Source organism: Chaetura pelagica, unplaced genomic scaffold (genome assembly GCF_000747805.2).
Source record: "Chaetura pelagica isolate M959 unplaced genomic scaffold, ChaPel_1.0 scaffold243, whole genome shotgun sequence".
Taxonomy (NCBI): Eukaryota; Metazoa; Chordata; class Aves; order Apodiformes; family Apodidae; genus Chaetura; species Chaetura pelagica.
Window position 1 is genome coordinate 718,155 of NW_009952712.1, and position 18,642 is coordinate 736,796.

General features: G+C 49.3%; 1 protein-coding gene across 1 annotated transcript in view; it reads left to right on the top strand.

The window, feature by feature from the left end:
* Positions 1-18,642, top strand: part of NEGR1 (neuronal growth regulator 1) — a 121,865-nt gene that overhangs the window by 70,067 nt on the left and 33,156 nt on the right. The window contains exon 6 of the mRNA XM_009994582.1: positions 4,460-4,611. Coding sequence (XP_009992884.1) covers positions 4,460-4,611 — 152 coding nt within the window. The remainder of the gene's footprint in view (positions 1-4,459; positions 4,612-18,642) is intronic.

An 18,642-nucleotide genomic window follows, 5' to 3' on the forward strand; every position in this document is an offset into this window, starting at 1 on the left:
TCCTGCTGAGGGCTTTGGGGGTGGGAAGGTTGGTTCGTGACTTTCAACCAAACCTTAATGTGTGGGAGTTCCCACCTGGTTGTGGTGTCAGTGGTCTGGACTACAGGTGTGCAGCCCCAACCCCAGCAGGGCTGCTGCACCCCAGAGGGGCTCAGCCCCAAGCTCCTCCTGTGTGTTGGGTTGCTTTGCAGTCAGCTGCACTCAGGCCATTGGTGCCATGCAGTGACACAGGTACCTCTGCACGGTCGTCTCCATTTTAAAAAGCAGCTCATTGAACAGGTAGATTTGTTGGTTTGGGTTTTTTTAATGGGGAATTTTGTTTCACGGCTCTTAGCTTATCTAAGAGCTTGGTGCTGAGAAGTTTACATTATCAGTGCAGAAGCAAGTGGGTGTTCTCCCTGCCCACGTGCCCCTTCAGGCTCCTGGAATTTCCTGGCTTCTGAGTGCTGAGTTTCTCAGCTTGAACATCCCATTAAACCTGGGAGCTGACAGGAGAATATTAATGACCATTTTTCACAGAAAGCCATCTGTCAGCTCAGTCCTCCCTGGCCAGCTGCTCCCCTTTAGGAGCATTAGCTGCTCATCTTCCTCCCCGAGTTTCCAGAGCGGCTGTAACTATTGCACTCTGCCCATACCCTGAAGCATTCCTGAAACAACCTCATCCATCTTTACTCCATAGAACAGTAAATGGTTTTATTCTGTTGGCAAAATCCATCTGCATCCTGTTTCCAAAGATGCATGTGATGTTGTACACATGTTTGGGGGGGAGTTGCAGCAGAAACGTGTTTTAGGTGGGAAGTGTTGGGGGGCAGGTTTTAGCCCTCTGCCTTCAATCAGCCATTTCCAGCAGAATCATCACTTTTCTATTCATAACATCGACCAATTCCTTTCTCCATGAGTGCGTTCAGGGCCGCAGCAGCAGCAGGAAAGACTAAGCAGAGCATTTCAGGACACCAGAGTTGTGCCCTCAGTGTTCTGGTTCGGTTGGCAGCCCCTGCAGCTCCCAGCTGTCATCAGCTGGGCTGTGCTGTCCCATTCTGGTACTGCTGAGATATTGTGCTAAACCTAATGGCCCCTCCCTTTTTGTCAAGCTGTAGTTGGCAGGTGTGTGGGACACATGACTGCAGAGGTGCTGGGGGTCTCTGAACCTCCACCACTTGCAGGAAAGAAGAACATGCAGGCACCTTGTTTTCTCCCCCCAGTATGTCCATTCCCTCTGGCTGCTGGAAACCCAGCACAGAATGAGCCTTGGACACTCAGCTGTTGTTTTAGTGCATAACTGTGAGCAGTCAGCTCCCATAGGTGGCTCAGGGGGCATGTACATTATCCTGCAGACCATCTGCAGGTCTGCTGTGCTGCAAGGCTGCATTTCTGCACGGGCTGTGCACACCCTGCTGTATGTTCTGCTAACGGAATAGAGAGAATCCTATTTTCATCAGTTAGTCTTGGATTGGAACTTTTTTTTTAATGAAGCTGGATGAATCACTGAATAAATGAACAGTGGGAGTTAGATTGGAAGCCCCAAGGATATGTTCAGTGTCTGAAACAAGCCCTTTGGGTCTGTAAACTGCATTGTTACTACTTTTATGAATGTAAATCCCAACCCACAGTTTCCTGACTCCAGGGACCAGCTCATCACAAAATAGCCCTTAAAACTAAACATGAAAGCAGTCCCAGGCTGCACCCAGCTAAGACTCCTGGTCTTCAAGACAATTGCAGGAATCATTCTCCCTAATGACCAAACTCCCAAGAGCTGCTGCTGCTGGGGAACCTTTCTGTGGGTGCTGCCACACAAACCTGCTTTGCACTGTTGATCCCTAGCCAAGGGCACAGCAAGGAGCCCAGAGCCCCCATTCCCAGGGGGCTGCAGGGTTCTGGGGCAGGGGCTGGCAGGCTGAGCCCCCCACAGTCCCTTTGTGGCTGAGGGGGGGGTCAGCACAGCTTCCCAGACAGGCTTCAGGGCATTTAGCAGCTTGTCTGCCCAAGCAGTGGCTTGTACCCCCGATGGGCTGCAGAGAGCCCAGGGTGAGCTGGGAGGGGACTGGGAATTTTGGGAGTAAGTTAGTAAAATCATCTTAAAATGACAGAAGTGCACAGCTTCTGAAACTGTTGAGGGGTTCCCTGCAGAGGGGAGGAAGGCTTCACTGTGCTGAGTCCCCGTTGCCAAAACTCTCAACTGCTCAAGTGGGTCGTGATGTTGGTTGTGCAGAAACTAGAGCCCAGCCATTCAACAGCCACGGGGGTGAAGCCCAAAAGTCACTTCTTTAAAAACGTTCATTCCCTCAGCCTTGACAGGGCAGACAAGACTGACATTTGAAGCAACAAAGCCCATGATAATGGCTTGATACGTTACAGGGGCAGGAAGGGAAGAGCCCCTGGGGCTGGCACTGGGGCCGGACCCGCTTTGGCTGTGCAGGCACAACCTCCCGGGTGAAAATGAGATCCCTGTGCCCGGTACAGGCAGTGGTACAAAGCAGGGAGGTGAGGAGATGTGCGGGGTGGCTGCACGCAGCTTGGAATGCTGCCCCAGCCTCAGGGGGGACCCGCTGACACCCAGAGAGATGGGGAAGGCTGGGCTGGGCAAAGCCATCCCTGGTGGTGCTGGTTCACCTGCTGGTTCATCTGGTTCCTACAACTGCACATGGAAACCCTCAGAACTTCAGAGTTTATGCTGAGTGCTGCTGTTAATAACGAGGGTCGTTGCAATGCCCATCTGTTCCATTTAAACCACCTTCAGCTCTGCCCTCCCAGTGTCAGCCCCTTCCCAGCAGAGACACAGAGGGAAGGTGATGTTGTCTCTGCTGCTGCTGGGCTCTCAGGGACATGGGGGTGGCAGAAATCCCAAAACCTGGACAAAAAAAAAGATCAGTTAAACCTCGCAGAGATAAAATAGAGATGCTGTATTCCCAAAGTGCAGTTCTGGGCCAGAAGGATGGAGGTGGCTTGGGAAGAGCTGGTAGGAATAAGGTGGGAAGTGGAGCTACTGCTCCAGTAGCCTGAGGTCCCCTGGGAGAGGGGACAGGGTTTCAGATCCCAAAAGGCAGCAGGAGGGGAAGGTGGCCATGGCTCATGCCCTCCTGCTGGTGAAGGGGCATCCTGAGGAGAGCCCTGCCTTGGGCTGGAGCAGGGAGCACAGCTGCCACCCCATGGCCCAGCTCACCCTGGTCCCCACCACCAGCCTCCACACACTGGCACGGGAGCATCACAACACAGTGGGCTGGGGAGGGGAAGGGCTCCTGGGATTCTCTGTAGGGAGGAGGAACAACAGACAGGGGCAGTTTTAGGAGAACGTCCATGTGCAGCAGCAAAGGCTGCAGGACAAACCTCTGCTCACTGCAAGTCAGGATGAATTGTCCAACTGTGGTGCTCACCCCAGCCAGGTGCTTCAATCCCTGTTCATCTTTCTCACAAGGCCACGTGTGTGCATGGGAGGCACCGTGTCCTCTCCCCTGGCCCTTGCAGCAGCACAAACTGCACAGGGAAGAGAAACCCAGTCCATGCATAGCAGGTTGTGATTAGATGGGAACAGAGACACTGGAACCACAAGAAGAATTCAGCCCCCAGTGTGTGGGAGTGCGACTAATGATAGACTTGGAATGTTAAAATGGGTGCTAAAAGATTGCATTCAGCCTCAGGATAGGTGATTACATCTTTCAATATATCCAACAAAAATCATATATTTAATCCAGAACTCTGCCCTTTAAGGGAAATGCAAGGAACTGGGAGTGATCAGCCAGTATTTTAATAACGTGGTTACTATCAGGCTGTTTGATCAGCCGTGGTTTGCCCACGTTCAGCTTCCCCAGCACAGCAGTGATGTTTCTGCCTTGGAAGCAGCACCTGCAGCCCTGCACGGGTCCTGTGGAATTGGAGGTGGGAAGCTCAGAGCCAGGCTCAGCTCTGCCCTGCACTTCATCCCCTGGTTTCTGTCCAGGCTGCTGCCCGGGATGCAGTGCTGCTGCAGAGCTGCTTTCCTAATGGCAACTCCAATCTGTAGCTCCAGAGGCTGTAAAACAACCTGTGCTCACAACCCTTCACAGTGGCATTTCTGGCTCCCTAGTCCTGACCTCCCACCAGCTCCAGGGCTTCAGGACACCAGGCACCCCAGAGCCTGCAACAACACACTGACAGATGAGTGCTTTTCTGCCCCAAACAGGGTGTGCACGTTTGAAGTTAGGTTTGCCCACCTGAGTTATCCCCGGGGGAGCTGGTGTCCTCTCCCACACAGGCAGGGCTGTGGGGCTGCAGGACGTGGAGGCAGAGCCTGTTCCCAGCAGCCCCCCAGTGCTGCCCAGGCCTCTCCCAGCTGCTGCTCCCAGAGCTGTGCCTGGCAGGCAGCCTGGGCAGCCGGGAGTGCTGCCTGCTGGGGCTGTGACGGAACAAACCCAAACAAAGAGAAAAGAAAGGGAGTTCTTGCTTGGGGTAGATGAGTTACAGAAATTTTCTTTTTGCTTTCTAGACTGATCAATGGTCAACAAGGAATTACTATTAAAAATTATAGCACAAGATCACTTCTTACTGTTACCAATGTGACAGAAGAGCACTTTGGCAACTATACATGTGTCGCTGCCAACAAGCTAGGGACGACCAATGCCAGCCTGCCTCTCAACCGTAAGTAGCCTGGACATGTGGCAAATGTTCCTGGTTGTTTGTTTCCACATACATGGATTCAAAAGCCAAGAAAAATGGAAAGTAGTTCTCTCTTTTCCCCCCCTTGGTTTCCTCACAAGGCAGATAAACACCCCTGCGCCCCTTGGCACTGGGAAACTATGTCGGTTGTTCTGTGCTGCAGAGGGTTTCTGGTCTGAAAGTGATGATGCTTTTTTTTTGGGGGGGGGGGATCAGTGAGTTCTGAATCTACAACAAAGCCCCACAGGTAGAGCTGCTGTGGTGGTGCAGAGGCAGCAGGGAGCTCTGCTCTCCCCCACACGCAGCGGTCACGGGGGGCTTGAGGTCTCATCTGTTGGCAGAGCCAGGAAGGGTGGTCGTAGGCAAAGCAAAGCATTCAGATTTTTAGCACGAACGTTGCCTGAAATGGTTCTCAAATGTCCTGCCTGCAAGATATTTTTGTCTGTGAGTGTGTAGTATTTCATGTTTGTTGAGTATCTGCCCATCTGTTAGTGGCATCCAGAGATGTTTGCAGTTGAACTTGGATGCTAATCTGTTCAAATAGTGATAAAGCTGAAAGACCAAGCTTAGAATATATCCTAAACACTTTTCTCTACAGAAAGATGATCCTTATGGGGTGGAAATGCAGATTTTCAGTTGCTTAAGTCCCAGTGTTATTGCCTTCTAGACGTGCAACTTCCTTCTGAGTGTCCTTCCTACATGATACGTGTTGTCAGGATATTCTGAATTACTGCAGAAGAGACATAATAAGCAGCAAATTGCATGAAGCCTTTGCTGCCATTTTACTTAGCATTTGAGAAACCATTAACAAAGTGGAAACAACATTACACTGACTTTAGACAGCAAATGCAAGAAGTGAAAACAAAGGTATATTATTCCATAAGCAGGTAGCACTTGGGGTATTTGTGACTCAGCAAAAGTGAAATGAAGGTTTGGTTTAATTTTGAACAGAGCAGGGCTGAATCCATCCCCTGGTTGCTGCCAGGGTTTTATCAGTTCTCAGTTGTTGAGGTACCATGTAGCTACCCTTTAATAGCAGATGCAGAGGTTAAAAATGTCCTATAAGTACCGAGCATATTAATATGACTTGTAAAAACAGGTGTTCCCCACCATGAAAGAGATGGGGTGTGTGAAGCAGAGTGTGAGAGAAAACTGCAGTGCAATCTGGATCTGATCCTGACCTTATGGACGGGGCATGGGGGGGCAGGGGGGCTAGCTCAGAGCTTGGTCTGAAACACCAAGATGAAATGTCTCATTTTACAGGATGATTTTTTAAAGTCTACTCAAAACAAGGAGAGGTTTCTGAAAGGTGGTGATTTAGGTTTCTGTTGGGAACGAAGATCATTTGATCTAGTTTTTTCCTTGCTCACAGTTTGCATGAATGGATCTAGAAAGGGCATCAACTTCCCCAAAAAAAAGTTATAAAAAATAATCACAGTGTTGCAACTTATGAAGCAGGGACTCCTTAATCCTTCAGAGAGAATCTCCTCCTGTGAAACCCCCCCTCACATTTGATTTTGTTGGCAAGGAGAGCAGGACATACGTGCTGGTTCAGGTACCTTGGGGGAAGTGTGAGCAGTTACTGGTTGGTTGAATGTTTGACAGTCAAATAGAGGGTTAAGCACAACTTTACCATCATGTTGTTGACAACTGCTGAGACTTGGATGTTGGTGTCTTATTGAGGAGTGCATTTTAACCCCTTGATGGCACTGGGGCAGTGCCATGTGAGGCGTGGGGTGCCTGGAACAGCACCAGCAGTGCAGCCCCAGGCCCTGTAAAAGGTTTATAGCAGGGTTAGGAAATGTGTCTTTTCTTTCTTTGCACATCCCTGTGTAATACACAACAGGCTTCATAGGGAACCTTTCCTGGGGACAGAGCTCATCATATTCTGTGTTGGTGGTGTCTGCAGTCTGATACTCCAGGACACCAGAAAAAGGATTGTTTCTTCTGTTATCAAAAGGGCTCTGGCTTTCAGTGATCCATAAATGCCCCTGTGAGCTAACAGGCAGTCATGAAGCAGGTAAAGGGATGTCAGGACAAGGCACCAGCTGCTTTGGTGTGGCTGCAGTGTGGGCTGAGCAAAGGAGAGGGTGCATGGATGGAGCTGCACCCCAGGGTGCCCCTGGGACCTGCTGGATGCCTGCTGGATGGAGCAGGAGGAGAACAACTCTAGGGACAGCTGCTCCCCCATGGCCAGCAGAAGGTTACCCAGAGCCCCTTCTCTCTCAGGGACAGATGGTCAGGTCAGTTTGCAGAAGACCCTCAGTCTGGGGAGCTGTGAGCTGCCCAGATCCCACAAACATAACCAAATGCATCGTGCCCCCAGCTGAAGACTTGTTGGCCACATCCAAGATCCAGCTGTTAATAATAAATTCAGCAGCTGTAAAACAGAAAGCCTGAGCCTTGCAGGGAAAATACAGAGAGGCAGTGGTTGCAATAAATGAATAATGAATGGCAAATTGCTAATGAGTCATGGCTAAGTCCTCTGTGCCATCCACATGTGTTGCTTTTGTGGGTAAGGAGGAGATCCCGTGAAGGATCCTGCTCGAGCATCAGGAGGGCTTGTTGGACAGTCCCATCCTGCCATCTATGGGCCCAGCTGCTCAGATGCTGAGCACAGCCCACCCTGGCTTGTCCTGGTGCTTGAGAAGAATGTGGTGCTTTCCTGGAAACAAAGCACAGACTTGCTGATGGAGGAGATGCAGGGGCTGAGGTGGGACTGTGTGCCCAGGGCTGGGGCTTCCACCTGCCGTGGGACGGGGCCAGCAGGGAGTGGAAAAACCCTTTTCTAATTAAGGAGATTTTGCTTTTTAAATTAGTGAAATTGTAATTCGAGACAAAAAGCATTTCCCTACAACCAAATCTGCCAGGCCCTGGCGAGGGGAGGGGGTTGTCATTGACCACTGGCACCAAGGTGGGTTCATTCTAGGGGGTTTCTCAAGCAGCCAAAACCAAGATGGTCTCTAGTGCTGCTAAAGCAGCAACGTCCTTATGGGGATGTTTCCTGTCCTCGTTCTCTCTGGCCAGGAGCTGTGGTTGGTGGTGGATTTGTTACTTTCTCTTCTCAAAGCTGAGCCGTGGCAGAAGGTTTTTGCTGCCTTTCATCACTGAGGATGAAGGAGGAGCCATTGCTCAGCCCCTGCTCCCTGCAGCGGGACGTGGGGTGAGATGTGGCCACCACAAGGGCTTGAGGAGCTGCTGGAGACCCTGGGCCAGGCACAGGGCTCAGCTCTGCCCCGTGGCTCTGAGGTCCAGGCTGTGCCAGGCAGATCCTAGGGTGCATGGACCCGGGGGGGTGAGCCCCCCAGCCTGCAGGGCTGTGCTCATCTCCGCTGGAGCACTTGGTGCATCAGGGCAGGAGACCGAGGGGTTGTGGAAATGCTGCGTTTGTCATCAGCACCTGGGCTGAGTTACACAGCTGCAGAAACTGAAAACCCACCCAAGGGGCTGTTTGTGGAGGCTTTGTGTCCTCTGCTAGGGGTGTGATCTCGGGGTGTCCCTGAAGAGGTGCCACCCACAGAAGCCTGGGCTGGTGTAAGCCACCCCCTCGCTGAGGCTGGAAATAATCAACCAGGTCCCCAGGGTTTGTGTGTGTGTTTGTTCTTCAGTAAAGGCATTATTTTGATTTTCTAAAAAGCACCTCTGATACATTCCCTGGTGTTTTTAGGAATGCTCTAAATAACCTGTTTAGTAAGTGGTGCCTTTCCTGCCATAGAGAAGAAGCATCCCTGTCCCTTCCTAACAGCTGCCAAGGAAATTGTTCCTTTCTGTGGCTGGTGATGGGATCCACAGGTGTGAGTGTCATGCAGGCTCGTGCAGAAATCTCAGATATATTGTCAGCAATTATGCAAAACCATAAATAATCACAAAGAGATGCAGAAAAGGTCAGCAGTGACATTTGGAAGGAGAAGGAGCATGGCAAGGTGTGCGAGGGCTGTGGTAGTATTTTCTGTGCTAATTTAATTGCTGCAGCTAAACAGAACTACTTTATTGAATAAGCATCCAACTGTGAACTTACGGTTAGTGCAACATGCTTATAATCTTGTCTCCAACATTTCTACATGCCAGGAAGCACCAGACCGTGCCCTCGATGTGTGTGTGTTGATTGCTTTGTGTCCTGGGCCCCACCTAAAGATTCCCAATTAAGCTGCTACATTCTATATTTTTCATACATTGGGTTTCATGTCTGAAAGGCAAAAAAAAATAAAAAACCAACAAAAAATCGTTCGTATTCTCCCCAAAATTGAAATGACCTCATTGTAGGTTGCACATACCTGATTAATATGCATGTTCCTCAGTGGCACTATGTGCAGGTGGTGCAGTGTTGGCTACATCTGCTGGGACATCAGAGCCCCAGGGGTGTGCAGGGTGTCTGGGGGGTGCAGTGGCCTTGCTGGGACAGTCTTTCTACGTATGGGGACAGGCAGCCATTTTCCATGGTCGTTTCCTGCTGTGCCAAGTCACAAAATTCAAAGGAAATCTAGGGCTGAAGGAGACCAGAGATGGACCCTTCCATCACCCCCGGCTACAACTGGAAAAAATTTCCACTGAAAGAGTGGAAAAGAGTGGTCAGACTGTGGAACAGGTCAGACCCTGGGACAGGCTGCCCAGGGAGGTGGTGGAGTCACCATCCCTGGGTGTGTTGAAGGGTCGTTTGGACGTGGTGCTGGTGGGTTTGGTTTAGGGGACAACTTTGTAGAGTAGGGGTGATGGTTGGATTCAGTGATCCTGAGGGGCTTTTCCAACCCGAATGGTTGTATCATTCTATGATCTGTCAGGCAGTGCCCTCAACGTGCCCCCGTGGGTGCTGCAGGGCCCTGGCTGCAGCCCAAGCCCTCCCCAGGATGAGCATCTGCTGTCCCACCCGGCACGACCTCCTCCCGACGCAGCCAAGGTCCGGGGGCAGCCCTGGCTGAGCCCACCTCTCCTGGCACGGGCCCCTGCAGCCCCCGGGGGCTTGTCCCACACCACGTCCCTGCAGGGCTCGGGATCAGCTCGGTGCTTCAGAGCAGAAAGGCTGCAGGTCACCCTCCCTGTCCAAACCTCAGCTTGTAGGCCCCGCGCCAGGGCTGCTCGGGTCGCTGCTGCTCCCTGCGTGTCACCCCCAAACTCCATTTCAGCTCCCTTTCACTGACAACTGGTATTTCTGGGTGTGTGACAGGATTCTGCTGAGTTTTAGCTCAATAGCTCTGCCTGACCTACCAAGCCTGACGTTTCTAGGAAGAAATGTGTTCTCCAGGGAAAGCCCCTCTGTGGCCGCAGCTCCAGCTGTCGCAAAATTAACTAAGAAAGGTTTTTTTTTTTACCATTTTATTTCTCAAATACTGTCCTGAAAAGCAAATCGGACTTAAATGTGCACAGTTCTGTGTTCTGTCTCAGCCAGGCAGGCTGGTCTGCACCCAAAAAACCCCAGCTATCTAGATACATCAATATACAGCTAAAAATTTCCAGTGAAAATTCCTGTACCCAGTAGGAGCCTATTCAAGGGCTGCTGCAGCCAAGCAGAAGATATCTGCTGGTTTAAGAAGGCTTGTATCAACCCAAAAGCCTCCTGTAGCCATCCCTGTGTAGAGAATGGGAAGCATGGACCTAATTTTTCCCTGGAGATGGCCTGTCCTGCCCCCAGCAGCAGCCACTGCCCAGACCTGCTCATCCAGCTCCTGCTGAGCGTGCAGGGAACGTCTCCCTCCCCACCTCAAGAGGGGTGAGGGACAGGGAGCAGGTTTGAAATCCATTCAGGGAAAGTCCAAACCATTTTTAAAGGGCTGGTCACATGTCTTCAGGTTTCTGACTTGCTGCAAGGGACCTCCAGGTCCCTACACCTGTGGGGTTACATGGGACAAGCCAAGCCAAACCTTCATGCCATGCATTGTCCCATCTGGAAGCTTGTAACATCCATGGGGGACCTCTCTGTTACAGACTGAAGGTGATTTTGCTTTTTCCCCCCCCTGCCCCTGCATGCTTTGTCTTCTAGTGTAAGTCCTCAGCTTTGTTTGCCATGTCCAAGTTGGCCTGATAGGACCAGCTGCTGCAGGAGGGGTGATCTGTCCTGGGGATGGAGACTGGGATGGAGACTGGTCAGGGTGTTGAAACTTGGAGAATGAGAGAGGCAGGGTTATCAATCTGGGGGTTGGCTCCTCAGGAACCTCTCTCAGAGGTGTGTCCATCCAGGGCATTTCACTGCAGTGATCACATTCAGAATAGGGGAAATGGCCAAACCCTCCGTTTATGTGAGTCGTGGTAACTCTGTCAGATGTTGGGTCTGAGCTCCTCCCCTGGGGGTGCCAACTGCTGCCCCAGGTCACCATTGCTGAGAGTGAGGGAGAAATGGTCTCTAAATCCATTGTCTAGCTTGAGCTTTAGGCTGAATTATCTGACAATGTGTGACTGAGATGGGATAAGGTAGAAACAACCCTCCTGAGCAAGCCCATAACCTGTGTTTCTCCTTCACCTTTAGAAGAAACTTTAAAAGCCTGAAAGAGTATCTGTGTTGGAGGGGAAAACCAGACTGAAAACCTGGTGATCTTGGCTGTGGGTCCTTGCTGGTTCCCTTGATGTTTTGTTGCCTTGGTGTTTGTATCCTCAAACTGTGCAATAACAACCGTAGCAAACAACATTTAGGCACATCTTCTTGCTGCCCTGGATAAATCAGGGAGGCTGAAGCATGTCTAAATGTTCATCTTAGGCATCAGTTAATTAGGATGATTAAAATGTCCAAGGTCATCAGTGCTGCAGATGCCCCCAGCTGCCCGTGCTCCAAGCAGGGTGAGCAGCAACTGGGGTCAGGGCTTGATCTTCAGTTTCTTTTCAAGGGGCAGAAACCCTGGAAGTCACTGAACTTTTCAGAAAACCTGCGAATCCAGAGAATGCCACAGGGAACAGACAGGATGAGCACTGGAAGGGCTATAAAGTAATTAAATAAGTGAATTGTACAGCTCAGCCTGGAACACGGATTTCAGACTTGGCATCAAAAATGTTGCAGAGTGGAGGGGAAGGTTCATAAAGGGGTGGTAGGAAAAAAAGGAGGAAGAGATTCCCATGTGAAGAGATGAATGTTGCTGCCTGCCTGTCTTCTAAAGGAAAAGAGGCTCATTGAAATCCTGGCTAGTCCAGAGAAGGTGCATTAGGGAGTTTTCTCATAAAAGGAGCCCAAGGGAGCTTTCACTTACTCTGATCAGTGGCAAATTTTAACCTTCATGCAAAGCACTTTGGTAAAATATTATGAAGGGTAGAACTTATTTTCATAACAAGTTGTTGAGACCAAAGCTGATGGGGCTATAAAAAGGAATCAGCTACTGATCAAGGATAGCAAGAATATTCATGGAAGTCATGGGACAGATTTGTAAACCCAAGATTTCAGTATTTAAACCCCATTAAGAGTATCCCACTGGCAGAGGTGGGGGCTGTGGCAGCATTCCCAGCCCCAGGGTCTCATGACCAATGTTGGTGTCCCATTGTGGTGTCCCCAGACCAGGAAGACAGTCCAACAAGTGGGTAAAGGCCATGACTGAGATGATTTACCAAATAAATTCTAGGTTATTTAACAAAAGCAGTTGCCTGAAACCAAATGCTGTTTATCTGAAACGTGTCTGTGCTTCCACAGGGTCAAGTGTCCTCTAATTTAGAGACGACTAAAAAAGAATTGAGCTAGAGATGGTCTGCACAGCTTCTATTTACATTTTCTTGGGAGCTGCTACATGTTCTGAAGCATCTGAACAGTTTGTGAACAGGAGAAAATTAGGGGGGGAAAAAGAAAAAAGGCAAAAATAGATGGAGAGATGCAAAAGCGAGAGAAGTGAGAGCTTTTCCAGGGAGCCCACGGCATAAACACCCATTAACCTCCTTACTGAATCACACAAGTAGCAAAATGCTGAGGTATTTCAATAAGCATCTAAAATAGAGAACTCAATTAATGTTATCCTTAATTGCACCTGCAGGTTCATATGTTGAGGTTTTGACTGGATTTTAAATAACAAATTGAGTACAAAAGCTTGTTCTTTGTGTACTTTGTTCTTGGTGTTTCCAAAGCTCAGGTGAAAAACATGGGCATTGGATGTTGCCTGCAAGATTAGAAATATTTAGTAATGAGAACTATAATTAATTTTTCAGTAATGTACATTTTTTCCAAACACCTTCCCACCAGTAACAAAGCTGATACCCTGACTTTGAGACCTCCTGCTATGAAGCACCTACAACAGCAACCTGAATTCTGCTGGGTCACCAGGTGCTGTTACTGCTCTAAAGCTTTTCTTAAACACTGGCCTGTAAGAACACATTCAGGTTTTTCACATCTGCAATATTTAGACTTCACAAACTTCTCTTCACAGATAAAACACAAAACTGAGAATAGTTAAATTCTCTTAATTTACTCAGTTAAAACATTATTCTGAGAAAAAGAAAAAAGAATGTTTACATTCCTAGGGGTGTGAAGGAGAAAGCAACAAGTCCCATGAAGTAACTACAGCACAAACTTGGGCACACCAGAGTGGAGCAGCAATGTACAGCTTTTATTTATTTACCCAATCAAATGGGACATCTGGCACCAGCCCCTTTGCTGTTGCTGAGGTTTCCACCATGCACTAAGAAAATGCCTGTCAGGCTGGAGAAACTTTCTTTGGGGTAAGGATCTAACAACATTTTCTCTGAATCAAGAGAGACTTCCATGTTTTTAGAGCTTTCATTCTGCAGCTGAGGGTGGTTCTGGACATTTCATCATCTTCTTCATTTGATTAATCTAGACTTCAGTTTACAAAAATAGCCCCCTGCTCATCTCAGAGCAGTGTGTTGTGTAAAGTGAGGCTGGTTTAGAAATACTTTTACTTAGTGACTAAGTCGTTGACATTTTGAAGAAAAATAGCACTTTGCAAAATAACAAAAAGCTCTCCCTGAATTCAGATTTCTAAATTAGGATGTGGTGGGAGAAGGGGATTGACATTTCCCAGGGAGGTTCTGCAGCCAGACCCATTCTGTTTGCAAACCAGAGACTTGCTCCTGACCTCGTAGCACTGGTCCCAGCCAGCAGGTCCCCTGGGCTCTGTCAAGGCTGCTCCTCAGCTGGGAGGGAGCAGATCATCATGTCCAGGACATGCAAGTGTCAACAAAAGTCAGGAAGGTCACTCAGCTCTTCCTGGGCTTTGTCAACAGCAGGTATAAAAAAAATACCCTAGAAACTTGCATCACTTTGAATAAAATTTCCCATCCAGGGTCTGAAACCATAGCTCCCTGATGGTTTCATTTTAATTCTTTCATTTTTGCTCCGTTAGCTCAGGGGTTTGGACCTGGCTCTGGGCTGTGATGCTGCATGAGATGACAGTGAGAGGAACCTGCCCCTGCACAACTGCTGGTGTGACACCAGCCAGCAGGGCCAGGGCTGGGAAGGGCTGTTCCTAAGTGTCCATCTCTGCAGTGAAGTGCCCCTTGGGTAAGTGCTTGGGCAGCTGGCACATGGGAGCAGGACCCTGGCACGTAAATAATAGGTAACCTAATAGTTTACATTGCACTGCCTTGACCAGGACAAAGCTACTGGGTTTGGCAACAGCTCTCACAGATGTATCTCAGTCCTCGTGGGAGTCAGTAAGTGAGTCCTTTGAGAAGCACACGTTGGTTGTTTGAAGCCCTCCACGTGTGCTTGGAGCCCTGCTGTCCTGTGGGCTCTGCAGGTGCCTGTCCCTTGTTCCCAGGCAAGAAATGCCTCTCCTTCCCCTGAGGGTTTGCACAGGGACTGGTTCCATGGCTTGGCCAGGCATTGCTCATCTCCTGCCTGGTTTCCAACACACATCTGTACCAAAGGAAAAGGGTTGTACCTCTCTATGACTCCTTTGTAACAGAATAATCCACATCACAGTTCACCATTGTGTTCCTCTTTTTTTTTTTTTCCTCTGTTTTGTGGCATTTTGTCTCTCTCTCTCTCTTGGAAAGTTTGAAGCCAAACCCTACAACATGCTCTGCCTTAGACTCTATAGAGATGTGCAGCCATGACTCCAGCTTAATTAAGTCTCCTTTTACAGAAATTGTAGATGTTTTATGAATTTCATCCTGACATTGGCACATCTCACTATGTCATTTATAGAGATTTCTAATGATTCATTTGATAGACATTGTCTGTGGATTTCAGTTCATCAGGGATCAGCAGAGCTATAATTACATGGTAATTATTAAATAACTTATTCACAAATTGCTGTGCCAGTGAAAGCAAATATCAGAGCAGTTGAAGAGCATCTCGCTCGAGGCGGGTGGCATCTCTACCTGCCCGGGCTGCAGGGAGGGGGTGCTTGCTCCCAGCACACTGCTGATGTGTACAGCAGGGAGGAATGTCATAAACATGAAAATGAGACTTTCTTCTGGGAAGAGTTGCCTGTGCTCCCAGAGCTGAAGGATGAGACTTTCAGCTGTGAGGTTAACCTGGAGGTGGCCAGAGCAGGAACCCTGGTTCCCCCTGGGCAGGGCAGCATCTCAGTGAGCTGACCCAGGACATCCTGCACCCTGAATGCACAGGTACCAGCTATTGGCCTGGGTAGCCTGGAGAAGAGAAGGCTCCAGGGAGACCTGAGAGCACTTTCCAGTACCCAAAGGGGCTGGAGGAAAGCTGGAGAGGGGCTTTAGACAAGGGCAGGGATGGGATGAGGGGGAACTGTTTCAAGCTGAAAGAAGGGTGTAAATTGGAGCATAGGAGGTTCAAGGTGAATATCCAAAAAAAAATGTTTACTGTAAGAGTGACAGAGCACTGGAACAGACTGCCCAGGGAGGTTGTGGAGTCTCCCTCACTGGAGACATTCAAAACCCACCTGGATGAGTTCCTGTGTGATGTACTCTAGGTGACCCTGCTCTGGCAGGGGGGTTGGACTAGATGATCTCGCGAGGTCCCTTCCAGCCCCTAAGATTCTATGATTCTATGATTCTATGATACATGGCAGAAGGGCAAGGTGGCCTGGGTAGCCTGGAGAAGAGAAGGCTCCAGGGAGACCTGAGAGCACTTTCCAGTACCCAAAGGGGCTGGAGGAAAGCTGGAGAGGGGCTTTAGACAAGGGCAGGGATGGGATGAGGGGGAACTGTTTCAAGCTGAAAGAAGGGTGTAAATTGGAGCATAGGAGGTTCAAGGTGAATATCCGAAAAAAAATTTTTACTGTAAGAGTGACAGAGCACTGGAACAGACTGCCCAGGGAGGTTGTGGAGTCTCCCTCACTGGAGACATTCAAAACCCACCTGGATGAGTTCCTGTGTGATGTACTCTAGGTGACCCTGCTCTGGCAGGGGGGTTGGACTAGATGATCTCTCGAGGTCCCTTCCAGCCCCTAAGATTCTATGATTCTATGATTCTATGAAGGGAGATTGAGATGAGATCTTAGGAAGAAGGAGGGTGAGACACTGGATCAGGTTGCCCAGGGAAGCTGTGGCTGCCCCATCCCTAGAACTGTTGAACCCAGGTTGGATGGGGCTTGTTTCCAGGAAGCTGAAGGTGGCTGGTGGTGTCCTCCAGCCCCACGTAGAAGTGACACACTGCAGAGGGGGGTCAGTGCATGGGGCAGAGGACAGCACCTGCCAGGAGATTCCCCTCCTCCCAGGCCCCCATTCTGGAGCTGGGCATATGCACAAGTGGAAGAAAATGAACAACCCCACCTGTTATCATGAACCTGGCCAAAGCTTTTGTTTCAAAAGGCCCAGCAGTGTCAGACCCAGGCTGTAGAGGCAGGGGGAGGCAGTGCTGGGACACACCTCTTGCTCCACCTCAAATGTCTATTTTGCCTTATTTACTTGCAGAAATACAGCAACAGTTGTGCAGATTTAAAGAATGACCTCTGAGAACATGAATATAATTATTGGGAGTCAGAGCAATGCTAATGATATGTTTCATACCAGCAAAGATGCCAGCAGATTCCTAGAGCTACATTATTCATGAGCTTTTTGTTTATACATCAGAATGAAAGACCAAGCCAGAAGGATGCAGGCTCCCTCCTCTCTTCCCCTCATTTTGTTTTGGTCCCAACAGCTGTAAGAGTCAGGAAAGCAGCAGTTTTCTCTGGAAAAATCCGAGATAGGAAAGAAGGACTAAGGAGCAAATACTGTTCATCTGTTATAACACTGTAACTTGAACAACTAAATAAACCCATGGTATTTCACGTGCCTGCTGAGACGTCAACATGATTACAGTGTTCATGGGACACAGGAAGGTTTCTCTGTTTGCTGCACCCTGGTTTTGTTGCCACGGGCTTGGCCAGCATGTGGGGCAGCTCATTAGCAGCATCATTAGCACTTGGACATCAAGTGGAAGTTGTGGCTCAGGGCAGGGTGTCTGTCTTTTCCGTGTCCTGGTCCCTTCTGCTGTTCCGTGGTGCAGAGCTGGTCTGTAACCTTGGTTTAGAAGAGCCAGATGTTGGGAAGGGTTCATTAGGCATTTAGAGAAATGCTTTCAGAAATCTCTGATAATGTTCTTCTGATGGATCAGGAACTGGCTGAAAGGAAGGAGCCAGAGAGTTGTAGTCAATGGGGCAGAATCTGGTTGGAGGTGTGTGACTAGTGGAGTCCCACAGGGGTCGGTACTGGGACCGGTGTTGTTCAACATCTTCATCAACGACCTGGATGAGGGTATAGAATGTACCCTCAGCAAGTTTGCTGATGACACTAAGCTGGGAGGAGTGGCTGACACACCAGAAGGCTGTGCTGCCATTCAGAGAGACTTAGATAGGTTGGAGAGTTGGGCGGGGAGAAACATGATGAAATTCAACAAGGGGAAGTGCAGAGTTTTACATTTGGGGAAGAACAACACCATGTCCCAGTACAGGTTGGGGGCTGAACTGCTGGAGAGTAGTGTAGGTGAAAGGGACCTGGGGGTCCTGGTAGACAGGAGGATGACCATGAGCCAGCAATGTGCCCTTGTGGCCAAGAAGGCCAATGGCATCCTGGGGTGCATTAGAAAGGGTGTGGTTAGTAGGTCAAGAGAGGTTCTCCTCCCCCTCTATTCTGCATTGGTGAGGCCACATCTGGAGTATTGTGTCCAGTTCTGGGCCCCTCAGTTCCAGAAGGACAGGGAACTGCTCGAAAGAGTCCAGTGCAGAGCTACGAAGATGATGAAGGGAGTGGAACATCTCCCTTATGAGGAAAGGCTGAGGGAGCTGGGTCTCTTTAGCTTGGAGAAAAGGAGGCTGAGGGGTGACCTCATCAATGTTTACAAATATGTAAGGGGTGAGTGTCAGGGGGACGGAGTTAGGCTTTTCTCGGTGATGACCAGTGATAGGACAAGGGGTAATGGGTGTAAATTGGAGCATAGGAGGTTCAAGGTGAATATCCGAAAAAATTTTTTTACTGTAAGAGTGACAGAGCACTGGAACAGACTGCCCAGGGAGGTTGTGGAGTCTCCCTCACTGGAGACATTCAAAACCCACCTGGATGAGTTCCTGTGTGATGTACTCTAGGTGACCCTGCTCTGGCAGGGGGGTTGGACTAGATGATGTTTCGAGGTCCCTTCCAGCCCCTAAGATTCTATGATTCTATGATTCTTGCTTCTCTTCCACGAAATGAGCTGCTCCTTCTCCATTCCTTTTAGTGAAAACCTGACATTTATTTTAAGGCTTTTTCTGTTGTGAGAATCTCCAAGGCTGGTTCCTACACCCCAACTGGTCATCCCTGGACACTTGGGTGGTTTATGACCTGGCTCATAAACACAGGCCCTCAGTGCAGGGTGCAAACTGGTTGTGCTTTTTATTGTCTTTTCTTTTTGGTGATACCAAACAGTGTCTTGGAACAGGATGCAGAGCCCTGAGGGAAGTGCTCTTTGATTTGCCCTCAGATCAGCCCTACTGCTGGGGTTTCTCAGCACACAAAAGTGCTGGTGGAACTTGGCTTTGTCTGCAAAACAGCAACAGGTTTCTCTCAGCTGGAAACTGGGAGCCTTCAAAATCCTTTTCTGCATCTTGAAGGGGCCTCAGTCTCTTTGGGAAAACAAAACAAAACCAAGTGATAGGACCTCAGACTAGTGGGTAGATTTTTGTGGTACTCAGGAAGTAAAATGCCACATGG